The sequence below is a fragment of the Lissotriton helveticus genome, chromosome 4_1 (assembly GCF_964261635.1).
Source record: "Lissotriton helveticus chromosome 4_1, aLisHel1.1, whole genome shotgun sequence".
NCBI lineage: Eukaryota > Metazoa > Chordata > Amphibia > Caudata > Salamandridae > Lissotriton > Lissotriton helveticus.
The window spans coordinates 445,928,661-445,942,720 of record NC_136063.1 but is presented as its reverse complement, the minus strand read 5'-3'; the positions used below and the strand labels follow the sequence as shown (position 1 = coordinate 445,942,720).

At 42.5% G+C, this 14,060-nt stretch overlaps 1 protein-coding gene across 2 annotated transcripts in view; it reads right to left on the bottom strand.

The window, feature by feature from the left end:
* Nucleotides 1-14,060, bottom strand: part of VIRMA (vir like m6A methyltransferase associated) — a 731,013-nt gene that overhangs the window by 511,384 nt on the left and 205,569 nt on the right. For both annotated transcript variants that reach the window (XM_078687022.1, XM_078687023.1), the window contains exon 9: nt 1,646-2,792. In XM_078687022.1, the coding sequence (XP_078543148.1) occupies nt 1,646-2,792 (1,147 nt within the window). The remainder of the gene's footprint in view (nt 1-1,645; nt 2,793-14,060) is intronic.

The window sequence follows — 14,060 nt, the reverse complement described above, 5'->3', positions numbered from 1 at the left end:
TACAATGTACGCCTATCAGGCAATTTTTCCCCACACATTACAGACCCATTTTCTGCACCTCCCATGCTACAATGCAGATATGAAATTGCTTCTTTGGAGTCTGAGTGGCTATATCCAGGAAAATATTTAGCATAATTATGCTCATGAAGGGTGCTGCTCTGTTATAAGGACACTGGCACCATGTGTTTATAAGTTATTTATTTATTTTATTTATTTATTTTATTTAAAAAGTTTTGTATAGCGCGAACAAGACCCTTGGTTATCAGAGCGCTTTACAGTGAGTGAGGCAGATGATATACAATCAAGCATATTCCAACAGATACAGCTTTCTACAATAGAACTATGTCTGGTTAAGTAACGTCAAAAAGTATAGCTCAGTAGAACAGAATACACAGTTACCATGGTCTAACGTGGAGCTTCAAAACGAATAGACTCGTCTATGGAAGGTATTTGCTCATTAGAAAAGTTTTTAATTTCTAAGTTAATGGACAATAAATCTATGAGAAATACTCCTAGGTCTTGGTATGTAGCAAGGGATTATTCTACCATCAATGACTTCAAAGAATATCCCACGATGTAAAAATTAAGATCAGGCATCCCACAACATGGATCTAAATACTGAACTAGATTGAAGAGCTTTTTAATGCTGATAGGTTTATTAGCTATGGTCAGATGCGTAGGGATTCATTAAAATGTGCACTGAAGGGGGGGAGGGGTGGTGGTATTAAAATTAGCTGATAAAAAGCTCTTTAAATCATTCCAAGATTCTGTAACACTGGAATATTCTGAAAAACAAACCTGGGAAGAACATTTCCTGTATGCTGCCATAGCAGCGGGTGTACAGATTGGAAGAGAATAAGAATTGGAGGCTTAATCTACAGTTTCGGCCATGGCAAGTAATTCAGCATATGATTGGATTGGGATTTGTCTACACACATCACATACGAACACTATTCCATTAGAAGGAAAAGTCCATCCTGCTTGAAGGGAGCATTGAAATTTCAACCAAGCATATTTCGTGCCAATGCAGGTAGGGGTGTTTTGAAGTGCATACACAACCATTTTGCAGACTATTAAGCACTCTTAGTACGGTTATGCTTTGTCACTCTACAAGAAGCTTAATGATACTCCTAAACACCCAGCCCACGCTGTGATCCGTCACTGTTATACTGGCATTAATGACAAACTAAGTGGTATGGTGTTAACCCCAAGAGACCACTACTTCATACGGCGCTATGTCAGTATAAACCCTTATTATTTCATTAGAGAAGCTGGGGATAGAGCTAGATAAATCCAATCTATCATTTAACCAGTCTCTCCTAGGTAAACCCCAAGCAAGTTCATGAACACCACTTAGCCATGACAACAGATACTATGGACTTCACAATTTTTACAGTGTTGCAAAGCACATTGTTCCTCTTTTTTGTGCGCAGAATATGGTTAACTATATAAACTCCACAGAGCATGGGGTATCCTGCTCTGACTTTCACATTTCATCTAGAAACATTAGACTTCTCTTCAGCCTTCATCTCACCATTCTTTCCATACAGTTATTTAAGACAAAGAAATCTAAACAAAGGCAGGTATGCCGATCTATGGAGATAAACAAGACAGTTTCTACTGTTTTTACGAATAAAAAGCTTACCTGTAAAGGATAGGGTATGGATCATCCCTCTCTGGTGGTCCTGTGATGCGGGCGCAAGTAGGAAAGGACTTCACAGGAGGTTGAATCATTGTGTAAGGTGCTACTTCTAGCAGATGTAAAACCTCATCCAAGAGGCTGACTAATTTCTCCACGTCTCCATCACCAATCACAGAGGTTTCCAGGAGCTGGTCCATATCCATAGGAGCCTCCAGATCGGTTTCATACTCACGACTTGCTTTCTCAATCCCCGGGGCTGTGTCCGGCTCTATTAAATTTTGGCTGGCTATATGAGGGGTGCTATCTGCTAATTGATCACCAAGTTTTTTAATTTCTGATAAAATCTCATAAAAATGACATTTCTGCAAGACTGCAGAGCATGCAGTGACGACTCGAACTGTCTGGTCTGATAATATCAGTTCCAATAGTTTCTGGTAACCACTTTTTTCGAGTGTTTCAGGTCTATTTTTGAGAAACACTTCCATCCCTTTTGTCATGCTGATGACACTGTCCAAAGCTCTGAAGGCATTCAGTTTGAGGGAAGATGACACATGTTCAGCAAAAAGCAACTCAAATAACTTGTCAATAACACCAGCCTGCAAAAGTGCTACCACTCCTTGGTTCCCACATTCTACTATGGAAGAAACCAATTTTGTCCCAGCTTTGAGCTGCCTGACATTCAAAGCAATAGGCTGTCCAAGAGCCACCTGTAAACTTAAAGCTTGTATGGTCCAATCTACCAGCTGATTCAAATAGTCTTTCTTTGGTTCCTTAAGAAGAAGGTAACTTAACCCTTTCACAATCAAACTCGGGACTTCTTCTAAAGCGGTCACCCACTTTGCACCCCGGTCATCTTTATATAATTCTAGCAGCTCTGCTAATTTTAATGAAAGCTCAGTCGCCAAAATGTTTTCTTTTTCTGGGTCATCTCTCAACCTGCACATTTCATTCTCAAATGCAGTTTTATAAGGACAGTTAAAATACAACATGGGGCCAAGTTCTCTGTCATAGGGGTCATAGGACATGGCAGGAACAGATGCCAGGTCCTCAACAGTATAGTCAATGTCGAAAGTTGGAAACTTAAATGCTTCACGCTCCAAGTCTGCAATCCCATCTTCATCACTTGAAATCTGCTCATAGCCATCATCACCTGCAATGAGGATTCAGAGTTAAAGACTACATCTATACCATCTACGACATCAACATATTCATAGCACAAAAAGTTCCATTCACTTTTATAATAATTGACAAACATTGGAGATGCTAAAATGCAGGCTGTAAAGTATTTCAATTTATTTCATTACTCTGTATTTTATTGTGCTTCTATTTATTTGGGGGCAAATACATTTGTAAAGAAACAGCATAGACAGTAACTACAGGTTCATATGGACAAGTTCAGCTGGGAAGTTCCCTAAAGCCACTGATTGATGGCAGTTAACAGGACAGTTTGGGAAATTAATAAGATACATGTATAGTGTACATAGACGAGAGACCGTCCAGATTTCAATTGTCAGCAGTATGTGGTTGAGGTATTGGGTGAAGGAACGGACATGAAGGGGGATGGAACAATATTAAGTAGTTAAAATGTCAGCTCAGAATTTAGTCATAAAGGAGAGGGCGTTTTCTTTAGGAGGAGTATTAAGGTAAGTAAGCAAGAAGGTGGAAAGAGAACAAGTCTGTGCTTATGGACTGCAAAAAAATGAGGAAGTGGTATATGGCAGAGCTCGAAGGTCAGGAAGGTTAGTAGTGGAGAAGTGATTAAAGTACGTATGAAGATCAGTCGCTGAATCGCCCAAACAACAATATAGGAAGTTTGTATTGAACTCTGACACTCGTAGAAAGCCAGTCAGCATGTTGTCTGTGTAGGGAGATGAGCTGGTATTCGTGGAGGATGAACAGAACCCAGATTAAAAAGTTGATGATAACTTTGATAAAAGGGGGGGGGGGTGAGTCAGTGCTTTGGAAAGCCCCTGAGTTGGCATAATGTAGTAGTACTATTTTCTCACATGAGTGTTAATGAGCTTAGTGGTAACCATCAAATGTTATGGGTAGATTTTGTATTTAAAAAAAGCAATATATACGTTATCTTTTGAAGTTTGAAACATGAATGATTGATTAGCCATCAAGCGCCCAAAAAGCTATACAGCTGTTGGAAATTTGTGTGAAAAGGTGAGAAGAAGGAAAAGAAAATGTTGGAAAGTGCCCCTTTTTGACGTGGTCACCCCCACTTTTTGCCTGATAAAAGTGCGTTGGGTTCCTGCTATTCAGGTCTCCAGTGCCATATCTCTTTTCCCAAAACAGTACAATTATTCCCCCAGTTGGCAATACCTTTAGTACCCCTGTAAGTCCTTAGTAAGTGGTACCGCTGGCACCTAGGGCCTGGGTACTAAAGAGGGTCCCTAAGGGCTGCAGTATAAATTGTCTCACCCTAAAGGGCCCCTGATCACACTCATGCAAACTGCCATTGCAGGCTGCGTCACATGGTGCAGGTGAAAGTGAAGACACGGCATGGCACACCTCCGGTGTGACATGCCTGCAGAAACTGGACGCAATATATGTAAGTCACCCCTACAGCAGGCCTTACAGCCCTAAGGCAGGGTGTGTTACAATACATGCAAGGAGATACCTGCATGAGCAGATATGCCCGTGCGATGTCCAAGTCGATTCATGGACATCGCACCGATTGTTAATATTGCTAAAACTGTAAAAATTCTATTGCAAAAAAGTACTTACCTGATTATGAAGTTCTTGGGTTCAAAATATACATATGAAAATACCTGTTAGTTTTAAAAATTGGTGTGGTTCTCCTTTTTTAAGGTGTGCATCATTTATGGACTTTGTGTGCTACAAATTTCTATAACACTTCTCTCTGATAAGCCTAAGGCTGCTCGGCCACACTACTATAGATAGAGCACCTTGGGATTATTACAACAAGCCCCTGTCCACTCATAAGGGATATCTGAACTCTTTACACCGCTATACTATAAAAAGAGCTGGCTTCCTACAAAGAAGAAAATGTATGTTTTAAATGACAAAGGTGAGAGGGGCACTAAAGGAGAAAATAACATCAACATCTTGTGCTATCTTTGTACTAGACTGAGCTAGGACTGGCAAGCATCATCAAACAAAGAAATGATTGCAGAAGTAGAAGAGTTTTCAGCAGAGAACAGTACCTGCAGTGGTGAGAGATGCAGGTGTATTAAGAACGATTGGGTGGCCAACTATATGAAAGGCAGCAAACCCCTTGAGAAGGATCTGTATGGTTGTAATAGACTGAAGTGCTTTAATTAGTGAATTGCAGGCAGTAGTCTTAGCTTAGAGAAGAGCAAGGAAACCAGTATTAAGAGGACTGAATGAATCATACATAGATAAACAGTAAGCATGTGGAACAGCAGTCACTCTAAGGCTGTGAGCATTAGTTATTTCAGGAGTGGTAGTACCACGGTTGACTCGAAACATGCTGGTGGCTAAACACAGGATGAATAGATGGGAGAGAGAGTGGCACAGAACCTTAATGGCTCAAGAGTTGATAGCTGAGTGTGTTAGATGGGCACATGACCGGTTACCACATTTGAGTAGGATTTACTCATTTGGGAACAAGACTCATAAAAAGGAGGTGAAGTGAGCTGTGGTCCTGTGTGTGGATGAGGAGCTGTGAGCAGCGAGGACAATATTATGGTTCTTGGAAAACAAAAATGGCTAATTCATCAGCTTTGATAGATGAATCAGAAATAGCAACCCCCACCGGGGAAAGAAGTGAATGGATGATTTGGCATAGATGTTTTGGGAAGGTTCAGAGTACTAAAGGTCAGTTTAAATGAGATGAGTGTTTGCATCAAAATATCAAGCACATGGAGGGTCCATGACTTCCTCCATCAGCAAAGGAGCGCATTTTAGTCTTAGGAGATCAGGTCTATGTAATTGTCCAAGGTTAATTGATTTAGTGCGGAAGGTAGAGAAGAAAGAGTACATCCAGAGTGTAGAAAGCAGTTATCCTCCAAGGAGATACTGGAGTGTCAGATGCAAACAGTTGTCTTGCTCAATTTTTGTTCTACCAGTTCTTGCTTTGGGTGGGGGAAGTTGGAGGTCCCTGCATGGAGGCAGTGGGGATGGCTTATTAAAGGGCGGAACTACTCAATCCTCTCATGGTCTCCACAACCCAAGCGGTGGATTCCTTCTTAGCCACACGCTCCTCATGACTAGCTGATACATAGAGCTGACCATGTATACATTTCTTACATGGAATGTACGGGGATACCTATGACTACTAAACAATACAAGGTGTTTCTGTATATCTTTGGCGTAGACTAGTGCAAGTGGCTATGCTTTAGGTGAGATATCTGGCACATAGAGAGGAACAGAAGCTACACATTAGGCAGAGAGGGAGAGTGATTTGCACGGGATAATCAGCATTTGCTAGAGGGGAGCTTATATAGGTTATTCCTTGGGTCCTGTTTGAGATTTGCATAACAGTGGATGAGAACAGTAGCTATGCTTCTGTGATGGTAAGCTAGGTGGCAGGGCGGTGGTCTTGGGCAGCATATACGCCAGAATGAAAGTCAGGGGTCCTCCTACTCCTCATTATCACTTTTATTGGTAAATTGGCCTGACTGCCCAGTTATCATAGGCAGAGACTTCAATGGGGTACTTGACGCCCAGCTACATAGATCGGATCCCCTGCTCCTGAACACAAGCGACAGCTAAGGTCCTCAGGGATTTGTTTACAATAATGGTCGCTCCAAGACAAATGGTGTCAAACATCCGACCTTCAGAGAATACTTGGGGGAGAAGAAACAAATTTACCAGCAATTGGAAGCAGCTGGAAAACAAGCACTGGTATAGCCAATAGGTCTCGCCTTTGGGACCTTATAAGTAGTTATCCAGCACAATATCCTTGGTGCAACAACATCAAGTATTGCATGGCTAAACACTTATAAGGTCCCAAAGGCGAGACCAATTGGCTATGCCAATGCCGACTATTCTTTCAGTTTGCAATGGATTCTGTAACCCTTGCCCACCTTCCTTTCTGGATGTATGTGCTATTTGTATAATGCAAACCTATCTGAAGGGCATCAGAGCACTGTACAGGTTGAGAGGCAAGTGTGGTTTTAGATTTTACAAAGCCAAACTTAATGGATTTGCTCCATAGATGCAGGGTGTAACATGTATTTGTGCCAAACACTGAGATACCTCGAGTGCAGCTTTCGCACCACAATGGCCAAAGCTTTCGCACCACGATGATGCAACACTTCTCCTCATTGGTGGCAGACAGGCCTTCTCATAAAGCATCTGAAGAAGGCTTTACCAGTAACAGGCTCTGTGTGTTTCACGTATCCATGCATTGCATCACCTAATGGTAACAAGAATCCCACACGTCCAATTACAAAGACTTAGAGCATGGAAACAAATGTCAGCTGTTTAAAGTAAACATACACACTCTAATGCAACCCAGAAAGTATCAATCAGTGAAAGGCTAGAACGACTTTGTTAAAAAAAAATCTCAAAACTCATGTACTTCCTAACAAGCTAAAAAACACATAAAAAATACTTAATGTATGTTTTATTTTCTATCCGATTATGTGTGCCTTCTGCGATGCAGACCTGACAAAACCTACATTATACGACTCCTTCAGTCATGCCTAGCTTATAGCCAACACAACTTTGCATTCTGGGACTTGTGGAAATGATTTTACTATTACAACTGTTTGAATGAGCATGGCAAGTTATTTTCCAAAAACTGTCAGAAGATTTCACACATGATGTGGGCTATGTGAGTCAGTTCCCTGCGCCTTCTGTCCACGTGTTATCTGTGTGCATAGGTCCCAGATTGTAGGTGCATGGAAGCCTGCACGGTCTGCCCGTTCACATGCATCTTGCCTGCATGCACAAAACAAAAGCAGAGGCTATTGGCTTTTCCAGTGTTTGTTTCCAAAGGGTTCCTGAATGCTGCAGCACATTGAACATGCAGAGGATGTCAAGGTGGAAAACGGCTTGCAAGAAAAGGAGTGTGGGGGTGGTGGCTGTTAAGGTTTAAGATCACAGATTTTTTGTATAGAGCCTGCATAGTGACATATTGATGCGGAATTGCCTAAGCAGTTATGACTCGTCTCTGCCACAACTCGGCCAGAGGCCCTCGCGCATTGCAGAGACGGGAGGACTCACAAATCGTTCAGAGATGCATTAAATGCGGTGATTAAAAGGAAGGGACAGCGTTAAAAAGTCTCTGTAGAATCATCACCTTAAAGAGGAACGAATCTTGGTGTGGTTTACCCCCATCAGCGAAAACGTTACACGGTTTCCAATTTTTACGTATTGTTGCGAAAATGGGGAAAACGTGATAAAGCGATAACTACGAATCAAAAATAATTTTGTTATGAAGATAAGCGTCTAAAATATAGAACCGGGTTAATTGAAAAGTAGAAGAAAATTAGGAAAAAAACAAAGTTAGGTTGCCAGGTTCAGGAACCTGAACGTAAGCTGACTGGGGTAGATGTGCATAGATTTTGTAGCGCTTTGCTAGTCTTGTGGTGGCTGGGTGGAAGATGAGCGTTGGGGATTCTGCAGGCGGTCCGTGCAGAATCCCGCCATTGAGCGCTCTTCACAACACTACCGATGATCGAGCCGTCAGAGTACGCACACGCGACTCTCCTCCTGTGATCTCTGGAATTCCTTTCCTGAAGCCGCGATTGCAGCAGCACCCTTTTTTCGCCAAGCCCGCATTAACATTGGCGGGTAATAAGGCTCTACCTAAACAGGCATGGATTTAATGTCCTGATGATGATCCGCACATTCTGTTCAAGGATCGAAACGCCGTCGAAACTATAATACACCTTATATGACTTGATTTTTTCGCTCATTGATTGTAAAGGTGTTACCTGCGATTTGTTCTCATGACACGCCTATGTGTAACAAACCAACAAGCTTTGCCTGAGCCCCCTGTTCCTTTTCTTTCCCTTGTTAATGTACTTTACCGGCTAAGTAGGACACAGGCTTGTGTCCCGTTTCATGTATTTGTCCTTGTATTGCTGTCTCTATCCCTTATAAGTAAATATTAGACCTCTGTCCAGCTGGACATGTTCAATTAATATAGTTACGATTGTGTCTATATGTATTGCCCGTGGCCTTGATTCTTTCCTCTCAGGGACCACTGTTGTCTAAAATAATTGATACCCAAGGTCCCTGGTCGACTGTTTTTGGGTTCCCTTGTTGCTTCAAAATAAATATATCTCAACTAACTTCGGCATATCATTAGACGAAATCCTGTCCCCAAAGGCAATTGCTGGCATGATATCCAACACCTGGCACGTCACGACCTCTGAACTGCCCCTGCATGGATATATGACGCCCTCCAAATCCTAGACCAAAATGATACCTGCCTCCTTGACCTCTCTTCAGCATTCGACACAGTTAAACATGAGAACCTACTCGAACTATTAAACACAAGAATGGGTATATCTGGGACGGTTCTCAAGTGGTTCACTTCCTTTCTACACAACCGGTCTCAGCGATTCAAAAGTAACAACCTGATGTCCTCCTCGGTACCTGTATCGTTAGGTGTCCCTCAAGGTTCCTCCCTCTCCCCTACATTGTTCAACTTAGTCATGGAACCTCTCACTACTCTGTTACAAGCATCCAAGGTGCACTTTCACATGTATGCCGACGACACCCAACTTTATCTCAAAATTCAATCCCACAAGGACATCTTGCTTCTGAACTCCACGATCAGAAGCACCCAATCCTGGCTGGCAGAGAATCACCTCAAACTCAATGCGATGAAGACTGAGTTCCTCCTGATCTCACCGCCGGCAAAAATCTCTACCGCTCAAACTTGGCTCAAGCACCTAACGGCTCTCAATGTACAACCTACCATCGTTGACTCAGCAAAATCTTTAGGCATAACACTTGACGCCAATCTCAACATGCAGCAGCACATCAGCAAGGCAACCAAAGGAGCGAACTTCCAAATCAATACCTTGAGAAAACTCAAACCCTTCCTTCCAGCCAAAGACTTTCAAACTGCAGTACAATATATAGTCATCCCGCACATAGAATACGGCAGCATCGCCCTCTGTGGGCTCCCCCTAACCACAATGGCACCCCTAAGAGCGTCCCTTAACGCTGCAGCACGACTCATCACTGGCTCAAAAAAACACTCGCATATCTCCCCTGACTTTAAATCCCTGAACTGGTTGCCTTTTGAAGCCAGAATCCATCTGAAAATCGCCTGCATGACACACAAGGCTATACACACAAACTCACCCGCCTACCTCTCTCAAAAGCTGACAATTTCGGGCGGCTTTAGAACTACTAGAAGCACAAACAATCTTCTGCTGAAGCCTCGAAGATTTCGGAAGGTAAAAACCTATAAACCCTCCTTCTCAGGAATGGCGCCCAGGATTTGGAACTCACTCCCCCCTGAAACAAGGCTCATCTCCTCCAACAAACTTTTTAAGAAAGAAGTAAAAGCGATCTTCATGGCGAAATACACATGAACTATTATTCTGTACCTCCAGGACTCCGCGTTGTACTACCTTCCTGGCCCCTTGGTCTATTTGTATTACTTGTATTATCGTCTCGACTGTATACGTTCCCTCTCTGCATATCTTATCTTATATTATTGTCGTGCCTATCTGACTCTGCACCCTTCACCTACACCACCTCAAATATTACCTACTGTTATAATATTGATTCTCCGGCGTGACTATGCACCCTGTACTCTCCTACCTCAACTATGCCTACCTCTATGCTATTTACAAAAGTAGTTTAAGCACGCTTAAACAAGTATATGCACCCTCTTTATGTACTTTCTTATTATTGGTTTACCTGTTTGACTATGCACCGTGTACCTATACTACCTCAACTATGACCTACCTCTTATTTTGACCTACCTATGTAATTTTGCATATCATACCTAACTACCTCAACTATTACCTACTATTATGCTATCACCCCATGTCCTTGTAAAGCGCTCTGATATCTGCAAAGATCTTGTTCGCGCTATATTAAACTTTGAAATAAATAAATAAATGAAGGCTCTTTTTGGTAGGGGAACAGGTTGCACACTTGTCACATGGCTCCACCAACACGTACTGTCATTGGGTATTTCCCCATTACACAATCTCCATCACCACCTTGGTGATAAGGGCTGGGAAAGGATCCTAGAATACCACAAAACATTTTTATTGTAACGGAAGATTCCAACAGATACAATTTTACCAATTACACAGAGCGTTTATGTCCCCTCACCCGATTAATACGATGCAACCCGCCACTGCGGTTAGTCGCCCCTGTTGTCAACGGATCCAGCACGCTTTTACCATATGATGTGGGATTGACAAGTTATCACCTTGGGGAGTGATTCTTACACCACGCCAGACACATTCGCAATTGGCCTCACATCTCGCCCATAGAAAGGCAAGGAGGGAACTATATTTGCCGACCATGCTGAAAACAAAAAACTTTTAATTGAAGTAAGTGTTATCATGCATCGCATTTACCATACAACATTTAAGCGAACTGGGTGCTGGGATGTAAGGCAGAACTTGGTGCTAGGATGTCAGGCAGTGTGCTCCCTATCTCCTTTGTTTGATTAGGTTCCTTTGTGCTGGTGAGTGGACGAGCTCTGGTTGATGCACTTGCGCTGAGGGAGTGATATAGAGACTCGAGAAGACTATGAGAAGCATGGTCAGCACCCTTTAAATGAAGTGTTACTCTCTACTGAAGGAACATAATCCTGCAACACGTGTATAGTGATACATAGCACTGGCTGCACCGATCATAGTGAAAACAACAGACTTTTAATTGAAGTAAGTGTCACCATGCACAGCATGTACTATAATGCATCTGACCGAGCTGGGTGTTAGATTGTCAGGATTCCTACCCACTTTGTTAAATTTGCCGATTTGTTGTCAATACTAGCTAAATGGGCCATCAAAATGACCTAGAAATCACAGACTGGTCCACATATAAAACAATGGACGGGGGCAGCCAAGGGCTTTGTGAAGAGCTAAAGTACAGCATTACACAGGGAGGTAGCCTGAGGCCTACTCAAATTCCCTGGTGCCACTGCTGCCAGAAAACAGGATGGATTGTGTGTTGCCGTGGGAGACTCTAAAAAAGATGACACCTAGTCCCCTGAACGAGTGGGGTCTAGGTCATCACTGAGCCCATATCACTCGATAGGCAACTGGGTAAGAAAGCAGAAAGTGTTATGTTTCATATAGGTACACTAATATAGGCCCAGGTAACATTGTACCCCTTCACCTACATTATCTCCCCTACACTGTAACAAGCCTTTTAGGATTGAACCTTTACCTAGTTCTAGTCCTGGGTGCAGAAGGAGGGTTTCTCCTAAACAATAGAGACCTATAAACTCCATCAATAGACTCACACAGTGTGATTGATGATTCATGAGGGTTTTTAGAAACCATGCTGGGACTATACCACCTTCCTCCCCATATCTATGTACACGGTTCATCTCATACGTCATCCTCAAATCCAACAGTGGCTAATACAGCAACAAAGAACAATGGAGCCCTATATACTTTGTGTATAAATATAGCACCTCTTGCTAGTGTTAGTTAGAGGGAACCAAGACTTCCAGGCCGACACATCGACCAGAGACGCGGAGGCTCCTGCAGGCAGACACTCCAGCTGACAGTGGTCTGAACGTCTCTCGTGGGGTGTCCAACTTGAGACCAAGAAGGGCTTCTACATTCTCACACTTCAGATAATGAGATTCGACTAAATCCTAGATTCTTGGCTTTACACCTACCCAAATGCTACGTGCACTTATGAACATCAACATAGGCATTGGAGGAGTACGCGCACATTTATCATGCATTTTATATTCATGTAGTTATTCATGCTTATTGCAAGATGGTAGAACTGTACTACCCTTTTATATTCACTGTACTGCTAATCCTATATCTCTGCTACTGTCTAATAGCTGTTGCAGCTCATATATTTTACACAGGAACAACAGTTTAATAAACCCTTATTGAAACGCCTAAACTGTTTTATTCTGTGTATCTTTGAGTTAAACTAAATCGCACGAGTGGCTGAGCGAAAAGTAGCACATTGTTTCCACGATCCTGAGGGATCAAGGTGGTCGTTTTCTAAAGGTTGCCAGAAACTATTCTCTCCCCGATAAGAGGAGACACTAGTGGCACTGTGAGCTAGCTAAATGCAAACAGGCTAACATTTCTCAGTGGGGGTGTACGGAACCAGTCTGCCACCAATCCCACAGTTTGTTATCCAAATGCGCAGGTCCTGCAAGGGTACTATAGGTACTACACGACAAAATGTGGCGAGTGAACTGGACGTACATTAAAACAACCCACAAATAAGCATTTAGATCCTTGCTACGCATATTCATCACAAGTATACTCCACTTCAAAGATGAAATCTCTACATATTGCAGTTAAGAAAAAGGCAATACTTGAAGCACCTGAAAACAGCGCCAACCACACCATTCCTTAGCCGTCAGGGAAATATTTCTGTTACTTGGTTATTCGTTATGTTGCTATAAATTAATTACAGAGTCAATAAACACACTTGGAGAACCACACCAATACAGATCCCCTGCCAGCTGGACTATCCACGAGAGATAACGATAGGCTACGTCTCCTAGGGTGTATACAAACCACATACATGTAAAGAGGACTTGAAGACTGTAAACTGTATTAATGAACAAAAACGTACTACAAATGTGTGCATTAACTTGTATGTAACCAATTTAATAAAAATAGATTTAAAAAAGAAAATCTAGAGCACTAAGTAGGGTGCATTAAAGTTCTCAAAAGAGATATGTTGTAAGGTGAGGTTACTGTTAAATTTGACTTGTGGAATGGTGGTGGGGGTAAGGTACATGGATAAGATGGATAAGGGCACAGTCTAACGGCAAAGGGCAACACAAAGATTGAGAGTAGTTAACTGTCTTTATGAGTTATTAGGCCGGAGAAGTGTGGTCAGAAAAGAATTGCAAGAAAATAGTGTGAGTTTAGACTGAGGTTCATGTCACACAATTTCCTATAATCGAGATGATGGTACATGTGGAAGAGGTGTGGTGCAGCGGCCAGGGAGACTGACTCCGGAACCCGGGGGCTCATGATTCGATCCCCGGTGCCGGCAGCAGATCAGCCCAGCACCATGTGACTCTGGGCAATAGTTCGCTTAATCTTCCCAACGGCCTCCAGCGCCTTGACACCTTCGGGTAATTGTTCACGCTTTACAATCATTGGACATTTACATTTACATTTGGTCGATATGGAGTTTTGATAGTGCCCGTAGATTCCAAATTGAGCAGTTCAGAAGTTTGAGACATTCTAAAAAGAATTGCGAGAATTCCTAAGACAGGCATGCCTCACTCTTGGTAAAGAGGGCATAAACCACGTAACACGAGGCCTACTTGATGCAT